Source organism: Carcharhinus amblyrhynchos, chromosome 2 (assembly GCF_965287045.1).
Source record: "Carcharhinus amblyrhynchos chromosome 2, sCarAmb.v2.hapA, whole genome shotgun sequence".
Lineage (NCBI taxonomy): Eukaryota > Metazoa > Chordata > Chondrichthyes > Carcharhiniformes > Carcharhinidae > Carcharhinus > Carcharhinus amblyrhynchos.
Window position 1 is genome coordinate 116,637,561 of NC_137325.1, and position 20,719 is coordinate 116,658,279.

A 20,719-nucleotide genomic window follows, 5' to 3' on the forward strand; every position below is an offset into this window, starting at 1 on the left:
TACGGACGGTACTGATCACGCCTGAACAGGTATTCCCAGACTCTGGTAAGAGCAGCCTAGGAATAGGAGAGCGAGAAGGGGGAATAGAAGACTCCCGGTGGTGTGTATAAACTTATCTGTGTTATGGCAGGATCACAAGGATAGTGGGGACCCTCGGTATCCCTGATAGAAGAATATATGACTGAGAGGGACACATTCATTAAACAGATGAAAAAACGGGGGTTGAATCTATCTCATCTGTTAGACTAACAACAAAAATGGTTGAAAAAGGAAAAGAAAGACAGAACTAAGAAAATTGGAGTTGTCTTTGCTCACCAATTGGTCGGATTAATTGAACATGTCTCAGTCTCGGGTAAGAAATGGGCTGACGACAAAGCAAAAATCAAAATGTTGGAATCATGCATTAGAGAACTAAAAAACAGAAACCAAATTTTTGAGAAGCATCTGAATTTGGGAAGCGCGACTCTTTAGAGTATATCAAGAATGTTCGGGAGTGCCTGAACCTGCCTGAATAGATAGAGCTTTTTTGTAAGCTTTTAAAGATGGGCTGTCACCAGTTCACCAAAGAATCCTTAAAATGGGAATTCTTAGTACACAGAACTATGATGAATTAGTAGAATGAGCATCTGGAATTAAAAATGGACTAGATGAGAGGCCATAGGAGAAATCTTAGATTTTGTATTTCAGTATGTTTGTGGGATCTGGTTGCCTGTTGAATGTAGGTGGTTGTTGTTGTATTAGATTGAGTGCAAGAATTGTTAAAGCCTGTTTGTTTTTGTGGAATATTTATTGCAGGCAATAAATGCAATGCTTTACACTTCGGTTTAACTTCAAAAGGGCTGAGGAAGTGTTAAAACTGTTAAAATTTTAGGTATAAGATTCTTGAATTTGAGTGTAATTAGTTTGGAAGAAAGAAGAATGAAGACAACTGTCTTAATCTGTTTTCTTTTAATGTTTTGTTTTTATCCCAGTTTAGAATGTTGGATTTGAATAAATGATAATGTGGAATGAATGTTAGAGGCTTCCATGTGTGTGTCTGCGTGTGTTCAATAAAGTGGTTGTGTGGTGTTTTAATGTTCTTTCCTTAATTGTGATTTTACAACAGTGGGTTTGATATAGAGTTTAAATGAAAATTGGAAAGTAAATTGAAATTTCAAAATCAAAGTAACTTGAAGTTTGAGATAACCAGTTTGAATTTTGAATAATCCTGGGTTCAAATTTTGTTAGGAAAGGATTTAAACCTTGTAAGAAACAACATGCTCTTTCCTTTGTCTTGAAGAAGTTGTTTGAGGCTAAATTAATTCATTTGGCTCCTAGCTCAAAGTTTTTTTTTGTATTTTGTTTAAAGTAGATGGTTCGCAAATGACAAGACTTGAAGAGTTTAGTTCATTTAGATTTTCTCATTGTTGACTTTCAAATTAAAGTGATTGGTTACGCTTAAGTGTTACAGTTTCTGATATTTCAATTGATAGAATAAATTGAGTGCACAAAATAACCAACTTAAATGGGAAGTTGCATAAATTCTAAAGAGGTAAATAAGTTTAATTTTGACAAATAAAGGGTAATGGAAAGAGAGTCTGTATGGACTTTATGTTTCAAAGAGGGATGTATTGAAACATATTCTCAGTTTATGATGTAACTATTTGAATGTGAGATAATGTTAGAAAGTAATATCTGTTTGTTTTGTGACTTTCCTATACTGAGTAAATGTTATCTGTGTAGAGCTGTTCACGTGTAAAGTTTGTTTGGTTCCATTATGTAAATGCTAATAAGTAGGGAGTTAATTTTCCTGAAAAGCTCAGGGCTCTGGAAAGTGTCAATGACTTCACAACAGATGACTGGATTTTTCCTAGTACTTAGTTATTTGGGGTTACAAGAGTTAAAATGCTTAAAGGGGGACAAATAAACCATTTGTGCAAGTTATGTTATTCATAAATAAATTGGAACAGTTGGCAGAATGATGGAGGAGTTTCCTCTATAATTTGTTAAACTGATAGGAAAACTTTTGAATTACTTTTAGCTTGTACTTTGGTTATGATGTGTTAATTGGGTCATAGGCGAACACAGTATGTGTATGCCAAAAGAGAATAGATTTTGAGCTGTGACTGTGGAAGTTTAAATCTAAAATGGTAACTGTGACAAAAAGTGTTTATTATGCAAATTTGGATCATTTTTAAATGACGAATACTTTGGATAGTTAAACCTATCTCTTCAGCACCTTTTGAGTGCATGACCCTCCAAAATCCAAATTTGAATGTTATTTCCTTTGCATTTGTATCAACATAAGAACATAAGAAATAGGAGCAGGAGTAGGCTACCTAGCCCCTCGAACCTGCCCTGCCATTCAATAAGATCATGGCTGAGCTGAAAGTGGTTCAGTTCCACTTACCTGCCTGCTCCCCACAACCCTTAATTCCCCTATTGATCAGAAATCAATCTACCTGTGACTTAAACATATTCAATGAGGTAGCCTCCACTGCTTCAACGGGCAGAGAATTTCAGAGACTCACTACCCTCTGAGAGAAGAAGTTCCTCCTCAACTCTGTTCTAAACTGACTCCTCCTTATTTTGAGGCTGTGTCCTCTAGTTCTTGTTTCCTTTCTAAATGCAACTAATCTCTCTGCCTCTAGCCTATCTAGCCCCTTCGTTATCTTATATGTCTCTATAAGATCACCCCTCAGCCTTCTAAACTCCAACGAGTGCAGGCCCAATCTACTCAATCCCTCTTCATAAGCTAACCCCCTCATCTCTGCTATCAACCTGGTGAACCTTCTCTGCACTCCCTCCAAGACCAATATATCCTTACACAAATAAGGGGACCAAAATTGCACACAGCACTCTACTTGCAGCCTCACCAGTACCTTGTACAACTGCAGCAAGACCTCCCTGCTTTTATATTCCATCCCCCTCACGATAAAAGCCAACATTCCATTTGCCTTCTTGATCACCTGCTGCACCTGCAGATTGAGTTTTTGCGATTCATGCACAAGGACCCCCAGGTCCCTCTGCATAGTAGCATGCTGTAATTTTTCACCATTTAAATAATAGTCCATTACTATAATATAAATGGTCAGATGTGAATGTAAAGACAAATGGTCAGATGTGAATATAGATGGTCAGAAGTGAATGTAAAGATAAATGGTCAGATGTGAATATAGATGGTCAGAAGTGAATGTAAAGATAAATGGTCAGATGTGAATATAGATGGTCAGGTGTGAATGTTATTTCGCAGACATTGCAAGCCTTGCCTGTTTATGTTAACTGAACAAATAACTTCAAGGGCAGAGATGCCAAAGCAGTCACAGGCGTGATAACTGAAGAAGGAAGATCAGAGACCCTGCCTAGAATTGGAAGTTTATGTCATACTTATTACTGAGACTCATGAAGTACAAATACCCACTTGTGTTTGTGTTCTAGGAGAAGACTGGAAGTCCATTTTTAGGAACCAGTTCTCCCAAAGCTCTAGAATGAAAGTCAGAGCTTTGAAATAAAAACCACTGTATTTTGACTCACTAACAGTCTCAGAGGTATTATTTTACCTGCAACACAGGGCATTGGTAAAACCACATCTGGAATACTGTGTACAGTTTTGGTCTCCTTATTTCTGAAAGGATATAAATGCATTAGAAGTAGTTCAGAGAAGGTTTACTAGACTAATAGTTGAGCTAGGGGGTTTATCTTGTGTGGAAAGGTTGCAAAGGCTGGACCAGTATCCATTAGATTTCAAAAGATTGAGAGGTGATTTTATAGAGTCATAAAAGATCCTGTGGGGATTTGACAGGATGGATGATACAAGAATGTTTCCTTTGTGGGAGAGACTAGTTGGGGACAAAGTTTAAAAATAAGGGTCTACCATTTAAGATGAAAATGAGGAGAAATTCTCCCTCTTACAGAGTTGTGAGTCTTTGGAACACACTGCTGGGGAGCAGTGGATGTAGGGGTCATTGACTATTTTTAAAGCAGAGGTTGATAGATTCTTGACTCACAAGGAAGTCAAAGGTTACAAGGGATAGGTAACGTGGATTTGAGGCCAGAAACAAATCTTACTGAACGGTAGAGCAGGTTTGTGGACTGAATGATCTACGTCTGATCCTAATTCATATATTCTTCTGTTAAATGGTTTAAGATTTTAAAAATGTCAAGTTAAAAATTTGTTCCTTACTATCTCTTTTGCTCTCTCTCTTTCTCTTAATCCAATTTTTTCTTTATTTCTTTTTCTGCAACTGATTTTATATTGAACTCAGCCACTCTAATTTACACTTCCTTCCCAGGCCTTGTGCCGATTATCTTTTTTAAAATATGATTGGTTAAAAAACTGTGCGGTTGTGTTTCATTTTTCCCTCACTGCTGAGTAATCAGCACTTTCAGCAACTTGTCACGATAAAAATCTATAATTCTATGTATGCAATGACAAATCTCCCCAATGGCAGATGCACTGCTACAAAAAAATTATGATTGTCATTAAATTAACCAAATTTGACACTTTGACCTGCTGTGTAGCTTAATAGCAGCTATTGACTCTGCATCAGAGTACCATTGTTTTAGAAGTTATTTGAGTGTTCTTTAAATGCAGGCTGAAGGGAGTGTGAAGGATTGCTAAGCAGAGGGGCTTAGTGCAAGTTTTTCGAGCAAAGGAACAAGCAGGTCACCAGAATCACTGATTCCTCACATTTTTCTTGCTGGACCATCCTTCTTCTGCTGCTTCATCTTCATTTTGGTGCTGAATTATGATCCCAGTGACCCCTGGCTTTAATTACCCCTCTTTTGTACTGATGGGGCTCTGAAGGCATCATGATCCACATCAGGAAAAGGTACATTTTTGCCCCAGCCTGAGAAAGCTGAACATTGTGGAGATCATAGATTGTCACAGCTAAATAAGTTGTGACAACTGCTTGTGTACCTTTCATAAGCTTGCATGATCCACTTTCTCTGATTAGACATTAATTGAGAGATAAATTTTTGGATTGGCTGGTGTTCTTAGAGCTCTGACAGCATGATGAGAACAACCAGCCACAGCTGGAAATCTCAAGAGGTCTGATAGCATCTGTGGAGAGAGACCAGAGTTAAGATTTCAAGTCTGGATGATTCTTCGTCAGAGTAACGAAAGAATCATCCAGATTTGAAATGTTAGCTCTGTTTTCTCACCACTGATGTTGTCAGGCCTGCTGAGATTTCACAGCATTTTCTGTTTTTGTTCCAAATTCCATCATCCAAAGCAATTTGCTTTATCACAGTTGTAAATCTCAAATTCTCTCATGTTGACAGTTGACATCAATGGGGGAGATCATGTACTTGAAACCTTGAAAATAAAAGTTGCGGAGTCTTTGTCAATTGACCCAGGAGATGACTTTTTAAAAAATTGACATAGGTTTTCCTAAATTGGCCATAGTTCCCTTCTTATTCACCTTCCTTCTACATCTCCCAGGGTCTTATGTGGTTAAGGGATTGGTAAATGGGGATTTGTTTGTACGGTGTCTAAATAGAGTGGGTTTGACAAGACTACCGTATATACTCATGTAAAAGTCAATCTCTTGTAAAAGTTGAGCCCATGACTTTTGGCTTAAAAAGTGTAATTTTTCATACACCTCATGTAAAATTCAATCCTAATTTTTCAGAGATCAAACCAAGTTGCAATTATTAATTATGCGCTGTTCATTTCTATGGTTCATTAATTTAAAACAATGCCCTGGAACCTTTAAATTTTTTAAGTACCAATTCTAGCAACAATCTACCAGCCAGTCAACAAGATTAATGCATACTGTAAGAGCAGTCATGATGTCTTACAAGAATAACAAGTACACATTTCAATTCAAACTGGAAAAAAAATGATAGAATGGATTAATGGGCAATGTTAAAAATTTAATAATATCATCCATGCAGCCAACTTATTGTCTTCAAGCAAAACAATCAATTTAAGATCATCAGTTGGGTTTGCAACACAGTTCAATTACTGATGCTGGAAGCTACATGTATTCATATGGAAGGATTTGTCCTCTGTAGGCAAAAAGAATATGTACAGACATTGCACTCTTTTGAATAAACCTGATGCATTCACCATGGTAACAAATCGACCAATCAGACCAAACAGCCAACCAATCAATACCCCTTTTCTCATGCAGTATAAATACTATTCCTTTTGAAATTCTGTCTGGCTTAATGAGTGCAAGACAAAAAGTCTCAACGGCAGGTCTCTGTTCTCAGTAATACATGCGTTTATGCTACCAAGAAAAAGATTTGCTTGTGTGGAGCATGTTCATATCCCACTTTGTCAATGTTGTGGTCAATGATATGAAACAAATCAATGTGTCAGTTATTGGTTTACAAGTGCTGTTCAGCTCTTGGATGGGCAAATAAATAAACATCTTGAGGGCAGTATCCAAAAAATGTGGAACAATTGTACTTTGGAATGTGAAAACACATTTACTAAAGGTGGAAATATGCAAGTACCCTCAATAGTAACATTGTGCCATTGACCCATGAAATGAACTTAATCTCAATATTTTTAAGAAGTCATTTCTAAAATGTGGAATATTGAAAAGGACAATTACTTGCAAAGTGATGATGCCAATGTTATTAGTACTACAAATGGTATTGATGGTGAAGATGAGAAAGAGCCACATAATGATGCTATACAACTGGGCTATTGAGACAAATTGTTTAGTGATTCAGCTGTGATCTGAGTAATTTTAATGGATTTCAATGTGAAACATTGTAGTTAATTTGTTACAGTATACATTGTTTTGAATGAAATGTACATTGTAATGTTATAAGCTAAATAAATGTTTGAGGATTAGTACAAATTCTTCAGTGTTGTTAGTTTTTACTTAGTTCCACTGTGACAGTCTTTCTTGGAATCTAAATCAAGCATATATATCTGCTTCTCAGCCTTTTGGCTAAGATCAATTGTAGTATCTACATGCTGTGCTTGGTTGAAGTCATTAGGTTACATTTCAGCTTCATTTGAAGCAATTTTTAAAAGCGGCTTCTCGGCCTTTTGGCTAAGATGCAAATGAGATCAAGCCTCGGCTAAGATGCAAATGAGATCAAGCTACTATGCCTACTCCAATCATCTTGGATCATGTAGATCAAGCCCAAGACAGGAAGTGAGAGCCCTGTCTTGTCAGCTCGGATCGGGAATGTCTCAACTTGTCGAGACTCTGTATTGGACTTGATTTGATTGAATTGAAATAAAAACAAAAAAAAACCTCTCAAAAATATAAAGGATGGAAATTTATGAGTTTTTTCTAAAAATCAGCTGGTCTGAAAATGGGAGAGTTCCAGATTTGATTTTTGGGTGAGTTTTCACAACCAATCTTATGCACTTCTGTAGAGGGAGATATTGCACATGTGCAGATGCTGCACGTGCACACTAACAGTAGCAGAGGTTTGACAGATGGAGAGAGCTGTCAGGCCCCTGCTACTGCAGGCAACCTTAAGCAACAACTCCAGCATACCCCTCCCCCACAATTACGAGGGCCTGTGGCCCGAGATGCACCTCCCATTGCCCCCACTGCCACCAACACCCCCAGCCTCCCAGACTGATCATGGCCCTGCCACCCTCCCCCACTGATTGCAGCCCTCCTCTCTCCCCACCGATCGCGGGTCCCCCATCCTCCCCCTACCGATCACATGCAGAGTGGCAGAATGGCAGCAAGCCCTCTCATTTCATTGGTTCCACCCCTGGCCCACCCCTATTGACTGTGTCCCCATTGACTCTGCTCTCTGTAACTGCCCCCACGGACTCCACCCCCTAGCATGCCTCCCTTGGCATTTCCCCCATGGCAGTGCCTGAGTGTTGTAAAATGACAGAGGTGCGTAAATCAGTGCCAATCGCACTAGCCACTGTACACTTGAGTTTACGAGTTTTTCCCGCTGCAAAACAGGCATAAAGTGGCCGTAAATTTCCACTCTATCTGTGTAAAAGTTGACCCGATGACTTTTGTCTTAAAAATGGACTTTTAGTTGTATATATGCTAATCATTTTTCCCAGCTGCTAATTCCATATGTTTGCATACTTTGTTCTTTGTTGTAATGTACAGTGACTTTGGATCCCAATATTACCTTATAATCATGCTCAACTGTAGTTGGTTTAGTTCTTGTTATTAAAAAGACTCTAGGCAACTGAATGGAAGCTTTCAAAATTATAAAGTAAAATGATGTATCTGTTCCAGACAAATCATTCAGTCGAATGAAAAGTTTAAAATATAGGTGAGATCATTTTAAAACACAGGAAATTATAGCTGTAAATAAAACATTTAGGAAAGAATTATTCACACAATGATTAATAGACGTGTAGAATAATTACTGGGAATGTCTACTGAAACAAAGTCTGTAATATAAATGGGTTTAACTGATATTCTATAACATTCTGAAGAAATTGGGATGGTGCATATGGTGGGAAGCAAGAAGACAGGGCTGAACTCAACCCAAAAGGCAGAGATTTTGTGGACCAAAACCCTTTGCCTATCCCTGAACTTCACTTTACAATGAGGGTCATATAAAGGAATTGTGACATGGAAAAATCTAAAGTACATATGGGATTTACATATGTCACAGATGCATTCAAATGGGGTTGACTGCATATAACTATGTCTATCAGTCTCTAAATTACAACATGACTAATTCTAGGAAAATATTCGGAAATAGTCTGGACTTCAGCTGCTGTTACATTCGAACAATATTTAATTCACATTTTGCCCATGACAGAACATAACTGTCAAAATATATTTTTGATCTGCTATTTAAATAGGCAACTTGTGTTTCATTTAAATAATTAATGAAATAATGCTATTTTACTAAACAGGTTTTTATACACATGCTACAGATGTCTGAATCCTTTTATCCAAAATTCCTGCATGAGGTAACTTAGTCTAGAACACTTCCTCTGAGAAGCATTCAGACCGAACTTTTGTCTGCTGTTTGCACAGCATTCTCATTCAAAAAATCATTCACAGATCAGTATACGTACATGTGTCAGGTTTCATCTAGCCTACACACAGGTTCAAATACAACAGGGAAACTTTTACAATCTAGCACTCCCTGTGCAGAGCTCTGGGTGTTAGGAACACACATTTTACCACAAAAGTACTCAATTTATACTTTACATGGTTTCCCATTGGTTCATTTTAATGGACAGGAAAACATGAGGCCCTGTGACCTCTACATCCAAATTCCTGATATGCTCTACTGTCATTCAAAACTCTGTTTTTTCTGTCTTATAGCTCATAAAAATGTAAACAGTCAAATATATCCTTTCACCCACAATGACACTATGCTGTATCCCATAATCTATGGAATAACAAAACTGTATATGTAAAATGGTCAACTAAAATAGGCATCTGGAAAGCAGAACAAAAGCAAATAATGTGAGTTAGTTAGTTTTGGTCACTGGATGAGAAATTAGCATTTTCACTGAAGCTTTATCTATGGTAGGCACTAATTTAATATCCACAGCAAAGTTGGCTTGGTTTGACCTGCCTGCTGGTTGGTAGATTACTCAAACAAAGAATAATATTTTCAATATTGTTACTGTGGAATGGAGGCTAAATTATGACTGATAAAATTTGGGGGAAAAGAATTCTGAAAATATCATGAAGCAATGGGGCAAAGACATGTAGCCACTCTTCACAGTTGCAACATGAAGGAAGTGCTCTTCCACCCCCACTGGACTAACTGGGATCGGAAGTAAGTGCCCCCATCACATACTCAAGGATGGAAAGGGAGGTCAGTGGTTATTTTCCTTGCAACAAAGAAGGCTGAGGGGTGATTTGATTGAGGCGTACAAAATTATGAGGAGATGAGATAAGAATGGACAAGATAAAATTATTTCCCTTGCGGAGCATTCTAGAACCAGGGAACATTGATTCAAGCTAAGTTGCAGAAAGTGTAGAGGGGACATGAGGAAGAACTTTTTTCGCAGAAGGTGGTGGATGCCTGAAATTCACTGCTTGAGTGGTGGTGGAGGCAGAGACTCTAAACTCTTTAAAAAAGTATTTGTCATTGTTAGTAAGTTAATAGTTAATAACCAGATGAAGGAGCAGGCTCCAAAAGCTCGTGATTCCAAATAAACCTGGTGTTGTGAGTTTTTTTTTTACTGTGCCTGTAATAACAATGCAGTTTGGACTAGTGGTAATAATAGATTCTAGGCAGGTTCAAATGGCAATATACTGTGTATGCCTTATCTTTCAATGCTAGCTCACTTCACATCTCCAAAAGGGTAAGGAGCACACTTGAGACTGGTTAGCTCAGATGGCTAGATGACTCGCATACGGTCAGAATGATGCCAACAGCACAAGCTTGATATAAAAACAGAGCTCTGAATAAGTTACACAATCTCGAAACATTAACTCGGTTTCTCTCTCCACAATTGTTGCCAGACCAGCTGGATCTTTCCAATATCTTCTGATTTTATTTCAGATTTCCTGTATCCATAGTATTTTGCTTTTATTTTTGCACAGATTTGATTTCTATCCTGGCTGAGGTATGCCTGAGGCCTGTTTCCTCACCCTGCCCCTGAGAGTGGAAGGTAAAGGCAAACTACTACTGACGACAACTGCCCAGGGAAACAGCTCAGGATGAAGCATCAGCAGAAAATAAACCGAAGACCTGCCTTTGAGGCAAACTACTGGTAAATTTCACTTATACCCAATTTTAACACAGAACAATTAAAGATGAAATTCAGAATAGTGGGACATATAAACTAAGTGGTACCAAAAGAAAACAGTAAAATTGGTCAAAAATAAAATACTGTAAGATCAAAGTACAATGCAGTATTGAGGAAGTTCTGATTGTCAGAATAGAATTTCATCTGTGACATTAAATTATTCAGCTGGAAGTAAAAGATCCCACAATAATTTTTTTGAAGACCAAAGAGCTTTCTTGGTCCCCTAGGCAATTTTCATCCTTCAACCAGCATAAATTAACTGGTCATTCATCTCATTTATATTTGTGGGATGTTGTTCAAAAATTGACAATCAGAAAACAAGCACGGCCATAACAATGTAGTAATTTATACCTCAGGAAGTCTTGAGAATGTATAGAAATGCAAATCTTACTCTTGTTTGCTAACTTGTGCCTTTAACTTCCCCTGTAAGCTACATACTATTGTGGTGTTGTAGGTAAAGATGTGGTAGGGATGGCTTAGAACTGTATCACTGTTGCTTCATTGTCACTGCCTCAAAAATCTGGAATTTCCTTTCGAACATCATTGTGGGTGTACCTATACCAGATGAACTGCAATGGTTCATGAAAGTGGCTCAGCACCATCTTCTTACGAGCAATTAGGGATGAGCAACAATTGCAGGTCTTGCCTGTGACACTCACATGTCATGAAATAAGGTAAAAAGGACTTGCCATTGATGATTCCCTAGCAACATTAGACACTTGTTTTTTTTCATCATCATTACTGCATGCCTGAGCATTGGGAAATAACTTGCAAGTGTTCTCATCCCAAATTAATGTTTACATGAAGCACTTATCCTTTAGTCATTGCTCCCTACTCCTTGGAGCTGAGGTTGCAGTGTAAAGGGTATGAATTCCAATGGACAGAACTACCAGCCATTCTCCATTACATACACCATAATATTCTTCTTACCCAAAAAGGTGGGGCAAAACTGGAACTCTCTGAAAAGGCTGTCAGTGACGAGGCAATTGGAATTTCCAAAAGTGATTTAGACATTTTTGATATCTAATTCATGATGGAATATGCTCAAGGGACTAAGTGGCCAACATCTGTTCTTACACTTTCCAAACGAAATGACTGTAACAAATTGTTCCTTAGTTATAGATGTAATAATAACTAATAATCTTGCAAAACAGATTCAACTAAAAAACATAATGGCGTGTTGGGGATATGAAGAAGCACTATTATAATTCACATGCATTCATGTCAAAAGTGCATCATTAGGCAAAAGCCAGAAATTAGATAAACAGATATAGGCATAAAAGGTGCAAAACCAGAAACTGCAATTCAGGTAGGTGATAGAAAATCAAACATCAATTAATGCCACAGAATGGAGAAAACGCACAGAGAATTTTGATGAGGCAGAAGGACAAAACAATTAATGACCAATAGACATGATAATTATCTGTTATACACATCACACAAAAAAGAAATGTGAAATATTGGAGCTCCGTTTAATCTTACCCCCATGATGGAATCATGTGGATGGGCATTAAAGAACAAGCAAGTCACTTACTTGTTCAGATCCAAAGTATTTCTTGTTAAGGAATAAGACCCAATGCAATGTTAATTGGAGCTTGAGCAGGGAAGTGGATCTGCAGCTTAGTTGAAGACAAAAAAATACTTCTAGTAAGTCTAAAACTATCCTTAGTGGTACCAGCAGTGCTGCTCTGGGTTCCACAAGGAAAATTCTGGCCTCTGTGCTCTAGAAGCACATGGCATTTACTACCAAATAAATCTGTTGGACTTTAACCTGGTGTTGCGAGACTTCTTACTGTGTTTACCCCATCCAATGCCAGCATCTCCATGTGCTAAAACCCACTTAGGGTTAAAATCAATTCCTCTATCTCAAGTTAAGAAAACTGCATTTTTTAAAACAAAGTCATCGTCTTTGCTTTCAATTCGATAAGAATCATAATTATTCCCTACTGAAATCTAAAACTAACTAGAGACCAAGCCTTGTGATCTTTCCAGAAGGTCTTAAACATCTGTGGACTACATCAGTGCCACAAATTCAATGTTTTAAAATATTGCAGATATGGTTTCAGTGACCATTTTTTAGTAAGTATAACATGCTCATTCTTTGATTGCTTCTTCACTAAACAGGTCTAACTGTACAAAGCATATCCATCACCTTTAAACTTATTTGAAAACTATTAATTATGCTGCCAATTACAAGTGTTATTGCCTAATTAAGCAATTGGTATTCTACTTGTAAAATGAATGCCTTGTGGTTAACCAGATTTTGACCCCATTCAAACACCATGGAATCTCAAACTCCAACCAAATGTTTTATATTAAAATGATTTTTGGTGCAGGTGTTCAGCATATGTATCAGAGCACAGGCAGTTACATAAATATGTTCATATTTCTACAACACAAAGCCATTGTTGAGCTTCTGCTAACCTAATAATGAAACAGATGCCTCATGCTCAAACTCTTAAAAATTACACTTCCTTCCATTACTAAACCTCTTGTTCAAAACTATTATGGATATATTCTGTGATTCAAATACCAGTAAACAAATACATTTCTTACACTGGTACATATTTTAATAGTGATGGAAATGGAACTGAAGTTTTTTTTTACAATTAATTCCAAATTTGATTTTTACACAGATAGAATTTCATTTGGCACAGAAGTATTGGGCTTTGTATTTCATGTTGATTTAACATTTTGCAAAACATCATGCTCCAATACTTTTATTAGGAAAATGTAATGATCATAATCCTGGAAGCTGTACTATAAGAAAGGATACAACTTCAGGAGCTACATGATTTACTTTTTAAAAACTTGCATTTTCTCACAAATTTCCACCTATCCCACCACACAGTGCATATTCAGGACATAGTAAAACTATGCATCCACTAGCAATTGTAGGTGCCTCACTGGTGGTTGCGGCCTGCACTGGAGTCCTCCCACTCAACAAGAAGCCAAGCATCCCAATCATGCTGACTTCCTGGCGGGGATCCTGTTTAAAAAAAAGAGACACATAGGCATGCAGGGGAAACTAGATTCCCAGGCTTCTGCTCAGAAACTCTAATTGTCCCAATATCCAACATTCACCCATCCCTAAACAAACCTGTTCTTATCAAAACTATGGTTTACATAACTGGAAAAAGGCTTGCTCAGTTCTGAGGGGGAGGGCTTATCTTTTTCTAACATTATATACAAGCAAATACTACCATCTGATAAAGCTATTTTTATATCCTTACCTTCAGGTACTTTACCACCTTCTGAATCTGCCAGTACTCAGAAGGTAAATCAGTGTTGGGTTCCTGCTGCCTGCTCATATCTTGGGGTTCTTCCTCACTCTCTGTAGAACTCTCGCTTAACTCTTCTGATCCATCTGAAACTCTGCAAAATATAAGCAACTAACCAGCTAAAAAAGGATAAGTTCTTTTTTGTTTCTGTCTTCACAGAGGAGGACGTGAATAATTTGCCAGGTGTTAGCGATGGAAAGGTGGTAGGACTGGAGGATCTTAATGACATTACTGTTACTAGAGAGGCGGTGCTCGACAGACTGGAGGGGGCTGATTGTGGACAAGTCCCCAGGACCGGATGGAATGCATCTGAGGGTTCTGAAAGAAATGGCGGAGGTTATAGTGGATGCCTTGGTGGTTATTTTCCAGACGTCGCTGGATTCCGGGGAAGTGCCGGATGATTGGAAAATGGCTAATGTTACGCCGTTGTTTAAGAAGGGTGCCAGGCAAAAGGCGGGGAATTATAGGCCGGTTAGTTTAACGTCTGTGGTAGGTAAAATGTTAGAATCTGTCATTAAGGAGGAAATTGCGAGGCATCTTGAAGGGAATTGCTTGATAGAGCAGACGCAGCACGGTTTCATTAAAGGGAAGTCGCGTCTGACAAATTTACTGGAGTTCTATGAGGATGTGTCTAGGGCGGTGGATAGAGGAGAGCCGGTGGATGTGGTCTTTCTTGATTTTCAGAAGGCATTTGATGAAGTACCTCACAAGAGGTTATTGCAGAAGGTCAAGGGACATGGAGTTGGGGGTAGGGTGTTAGCGTGGATAGAGGATTGGTTGTCAAATAGGAGGCAGAGAGTGGGGTCAACGGGTGCTATTCGGATTGGCGGATGGTGGCTAGTGGAGTGCCCCAGGAGTCGGTGCTGGGGCCTCAGCTTTTTACCATTTATATAGATGATCTGGAGGAGGGAACCGAGTGTAGGGTGTCGAAATTTGCTGATGACACCAAGATTGGGGGAACGGCAAATTGTGCGGAGGGTGTGGAGAGTCTGCAGAAGGATCTAGATAGGCTGGGCGAATGGGCCAGGAAATGGCAAATGGAATTTAATGTTGGCAAGTGTGAGGTGGTCCACTTTGGTAGGAAGAATGGTAGGAAGGACTATTACTTACGGGGTGAAAAACTGCAGCAGGCGACGGTGCAGAGGGACCTCGGGGTCCTTGTGCATGAGTCGCAAAAACCCAGCTTGCAGGTGCAGCAGGTGGTCAGGAAGGCGAATGGGATGCTGGCCTTCATAGCGAGGGGGATTGAATATAAAAGTAGGGAGGTCTTGCTGCGGCTGTATAGGGCATTGGTGAGGCCGCAGCTGGAGTACTGTGTGCAGTTTTGGGCGCCGCACCTGCGCAAAGATATTTTGGCCTTGGAGGGAGTGCAGAGGAGGTTTACTAGGCTGATGCCGGAGTTGAGGGGGTTGAGCTATGAGGAGAGGCTGAATAAACTAGGCTTGTACTCGTTAGAGTTTAGAAGAATGAGGGGAGATCTCATTGAGACGTATAAGATGATGAATGGGATGGATAGGATAGAGGCGGAGAGACTCTTCCCGCTCAAAAAAGACAGTAGGACTAGGGGGCACAGCCTCAAGATAAAAGGGGGGCGGTTTAGAACGGAGTTGAGGAGGAACTTCTTCACTCAAAGGGTGGTGAATCTCTGGAATTCTCTGCCCGTTGAAGTGGCGGAGGCTGCCTCGCTAAATATTTTTAAGACGCGGGTTGATGGGTTTTTGATAAGAGAGGGGATTAAGGGTTATGGGGAGAAAGCGGGAAAGTGGAACTGAGCAGCGACAGATCAGCCATGATCTTATTGAATGGCGGGGCAGGCTCGAAGGGCTAGAATGGCCTACTCCTGCTCCTATTTCTTATATTCTTATGTTAACTTTCACACTGTTAGGATTTCATTTTATGCTACAACAAACTGTTCAGCTAAGTATTTAGATAAATAAATGGAATATTTATGCATATATTTATGAACTCATAGCTGTATACAGGATAGACTTTAACAATGATGTTAAACAAAAATGTTATTAATTTATGGTATATATCTTATTAAAATTTTATTTGTATGCACTTTTGTATATACAACTTAATTTCCTGTAATCGCATTTTTTATCATACTTGTGTCAATTTTTCCTGTTATAAATTCCTATGTCCACATTTATAGTGGACTTTGGAACATAAGAAATAGAAGCAGCCGTAAGCCATACAGACTTTCAAGCTGGCTCTGCCTTTCAATTAAATCATGGCTGATCTTTTCTCTCAACTTTACTCTTCCGCACTATCCCCAGATCCCTAAAATCCATCTGGGCCAGATTTTTACCAAAGATCTGGGTAGTTCAAGCCAGGAAATGTCTCTGCTCAGTCCACCTGCCTCAGGAAAATGTGCCTGAGTGCCCCAATTTTCACTCTAATGTCTTCACATCTTTCCTGAAGTGTGACACTCAGGCCTGGACACAATATTTCAACTAAGGCTGAATTAGTGGCTTAAGCAAATTCAGCATAACCTCATTGCTCTTGTACTCAATGGCCCTATTAATAAAATTTAGGATACTCTATGCTTTATTAAGAATCATAGAAAAACTACAACACAAACAGGCCCTTCGGCCCACAAGTTGCATGATCATATCTCTACTTGCTAGGCTTACCTATAACCCTCAATCCTATTAAGTCCCATGTACTCATCCAGAAATCTCTTAAAAGACTCTATCAAATTTGCCTCCACTACCACCGACGTCAGTTGATTCCACTCACCCACCACTCTCTGAGTGAAAAACTTACCCCTGACATCTCCTCTATACCTACTCCCCAGCAGCTTAAACCTGTGTCCTCTTGTGGCAGCCATTTCAGCCCTGGGAAAAAGTCTCTGAAAATCCACCCAATCAATACCTCTCAACAGGTTATACACCTCTATCAGGTCCCCTCTCATCCTTCGTCTCTCTAAGCAGACAAGATTGAGCTCGCTCAACCTATCCTCATAAGGCATGCCACCCAATCCAGGTAACATCTTTGTAAATCTCCTCTGCACCCTTTCAATGGCTTCCACATCTTTCCTGTAATGAGGTGACCAGAACTGAGCACAGTACTCCAAGTGGGGTCTGACCAGGGTCTTATACAGCTGCAGCATTATCTCCCGACTCATAATCTCAATTCCTCGATTGATGAAGGCCAGTATACCATACGCCTTCATAACCACATCCTCTACCTGCGAAGCCGATTTGAGAGTCCTATGAGTCCGGACCCCAAGATCCTTCTCATGTTCCACACTGCTAAGAGTCTAACCCTTAACATTATATTCCTTCATCCCATTGGACCTGCCAAAATGTACCACAAAACATTTATCTGGGTTGAAGTCCATCTGCCACTTCTCTGCCCAATCTTGCATCCTATCTATGTCATGCTGCAACTTCTGACATCCCCCCAAACTATCCACAACACCTCCAATCTTCATGTCATCGGCAAACTTACCAACCCATCCCTCCACTTCCTCATCCAGGTCATTTATAAAAATCACAAACAGCAAGGGTCCCAGAACCTGAACCTGGGGCACTCCACTGGTGACCGACCTCCATGCAGAAAAAGACCCATCCACAACCACTCTCTTGCCTTCTGCGGGCAAGCCAGTTCTGGATCCACAAAGCAACGTCCCCTTGGATCCCATTCCACCTCACTTTCTCAATAAGCCTTGCATGGGGGACCTTATCGAATGCTTTGCTGAAGTCCATATAAACCGTATCTACCGCTCTTCCTTCGTCAATGTGTTTAGTCACATTTTCAAAAAACTCAACCAGACTCGTAAGGCATGATCTGCCTTTGACAAAGCCATGCTGACTACTTTTGATCATACTATACTTCTCTAAATGTTCATAAATCCTGTCGCTCAGGATCTTTTCCATCAACTTACCAACCACTGAGGTTAGACTCACCAGTCGATAATTTCCTGGGCTATCTCTATTCCCTTTCTAGAATATAGGAACCACATCCGCAATCCTCCAATACTCCAGATCCTCTCCCGTCTCCATCGATGACGCAAAAATCACCACCAGAGGCTCTGCAATCTCTTCCCTTGCCTCCCACAGTAACCTGGGGTACATCCCATCCGGTCCCGGTGACTTATCTATCTTGATGCTATTCAAAAGCTCCAACACATCCTCTTTCTTAATGTCCACATACTCAAGCTTCACAGTCCGCTGCAAGCCTGCACTACAACCACCAAGATCTTTTTCCATCGTGAATACCAAAGTAAAGTACCCATTGAGTGCCTCTGCTACTTCTACCTGTTCTCTACAAACATTCCCACCGTCAAATTTTATAGGTCCTATTTCTTCACATCTCATCTTTTTACTCTTCACATATTTGTAGAATGCCTTTGGGTTTTCCTTAATCTTATCTGCCAAGGCCTTCTCATGACACCTTCTGGCTCTCCTAATTTCCTTCTTAAGTTCCTCCCTACAAGCCGTATACTCCTCTAGATCCCTAACATTACCTAGCTCCCTGAACCTTTTGTACACTTTTCTTTTCTTTAACTGCACTCTAAACCTGTCCTGCCACTTTCAATTGCTTATGCACAGATACAGCCAGGTCCCTTTGCTCTTGTATCCCATTTAGTTATTGTCTTTTCAGATTCTTCCCACCCAAATGAATTACTTCACATTTCTTCACAATGAACTTCATCTGCCACCTTTCTGCCCAGTCCACCAACTCGTCTACGTCCTTTTGAAGTTCTCACTATCCTCTTCACAGTTCACAATGATTCCAGTTTCATATCATCTGCAAATTTTGAAGTTGTGCATGTAAACTAAGATCTAGGTCATTAATATTTATAAGAAAAGCAAGAGTCTCAACATTGATCCCTGGGGAACTCCACTACTAACATTCCTCCAGATCAGAAAACATCTATTAACCACTGCTCTCTGTTTTCTGTCAGGCAGTCAATTTTACATCCCTATAATGACTTTGCAGCCACAACAGCTGAGTATTTCAACCACCCTTCTTGGGACCCTGCCCAAGGTGACACCAGTCAAATTTCCTCAGCAAGCTCTCTGAGATTTTGTGTTAAGAATTTTACACAATGCTCTATCTGAGACCTAATCTATGGCTTAGGACCCAATTTTACCATCAAGTTGAGCCTGCTTTGGGGCGCGAAAACTTGGTAAAGTCGGGTGTGAGGCGATAGGATAATCTATGACTGTCTCTGCACCCGTCCTGCCTTTACCAAGCGCCTAAAATGGCAGCGATTGGGACCATGCTTGAAATGCATGCATTTAAATTGGCTTAATGGACTGGCGCCCAAATTTACTAGCATTTCCCCCTTTACCACTGTGTTCACCCATCCAGATTTTTGGGGGGGTGGGGGGGAGGGAGGGGGGGGAGGGGGTTGGAGGTCAGATCAATTTCTTGTTGGGGGGAAGGAGGGAGGTGTGTCAGATGGCTCTCTGGTGGGGGGTTGGGGGGGGCAGGGGGGTCTGCTGCCACTCTGATCAGTGGGGGGGGGGGAAGGAAAGGGGTCCGTTATCACTCTGCATGTGATCGATCGGGGGGAAGGGATGCAGGGAGCCGTGATCAGCCTGTGGGGGTGGGGGGATAAGGAGGATATTTAAGTTGTGGGGGTGGGGCAATATCTGTGGGGGGCAGAGGGGAGGCATTATCAGGCCTGGGAGCGATGTGGCAGGGAAGCGCTTTTCTATTTTGTTTACCGCGCATGTGCAGTTGGAGGCGCTAATTGGAGCTGCAGTGTTTCGAATGCGATAAGCCCCACCCACAGGCTTCTGCAGTGCAATTCAGAATCGCTGTTTTTTTCAGGCAAAGTGCATATGGGGGTGCCTGAGAATGGGTCTAATAGTACGATTGGAAACACTCACAGATTCAGCTTTTGGAATCAAAATGGTAAAACTGGGCCCTTAGAACAAAATAGTATTATTTCCTTGCATTTGTACTTATTTCATTGTACTCTTTCATAAATTCAAGCATTTTAATAGCTATATCAAATTGTCTTCTCACTTTCAAAGATTTGTGTACCTGAACCCACAGGGCTCCCTACTTCTATATCCCACAATGATTTAAATTTAACTTAGGTGTGTGAAATAGTTCAAAGACCTTTGGCATTCTCCAAGGATCATCCCTTGACACACTCCTACTTCTCATTTACATGATGCTCCTCACAGACATCTGATAACATCGCTCCAGATTTGCACCATCATGGAGAGCCACTCTGTCACAGCAAAATAGCAGAATTGGCACCCCGAACACAGGGCTAAAGGGCTATTCCTTAAGAATGATAATGATCCCATTTAGGAGCCTGCAAACAGCAACTACAACAGCAGCCATGTCAGCATCAGGTGTGTCACTGAGCAGGCAATTGCCATGTTAATGATGTACTTCAGGTCCCTAGGTGAAGCTCTGCAACATATTCCAGCAAGGGTACCAAGAATAGTAGTAATGTGCTGCATGCTGCACATCATTATGCAATGGAGGGGCATACAAATCAATGACAATGAGGTCATGGGCAGAACAACTTTTTGGAGAGGATGAAGATGAGGAATGTGCCCATGGCCATTTGAAAGATTCTGAAATAGATGAGGATGATGAAGCTGTTGATGATACAGGGCTGACTCTGTGTAGGAAAGGATCATCACTAGACAGATCCTTGTGCCAAATAAATTCTCTTAAGTTTAGCTGACATCACCGTTGTCATCAACCAGTCCTTGGTGACCTGCTTTCACTTATAAAACCTTGTACACTGTTTTCACAATTACTTATGGGACTGCTGATTCCCCACAAGAGAAAG

General features: G+C 40.1%; 1 protein-coding gene across 2 annotated transcripts in view; it reads right to left on the minus strand.

The window, feature by feature from the left end:
- odad2 (outer dynein arm docking complex subunit 2) overlaps positions 1-20,719 on the minus strand; it is a 271,432-nt gene that overhangs the window by 140,625 nt on the left and 110,088 nt on the right. For both annotated transcript variants that reach the window (XM_080217382.1, XM_080217373.1), the window contains exon 10: positions 13,897-14,038. In XM_080217382.1, coding sequence (XP_080073508.1) covers positions 13,897-14,038 — 142 coding nt within the window. The remainder of the gene's footprint in view (positions 1-13,896; positions 14,039-20,719) is intronic.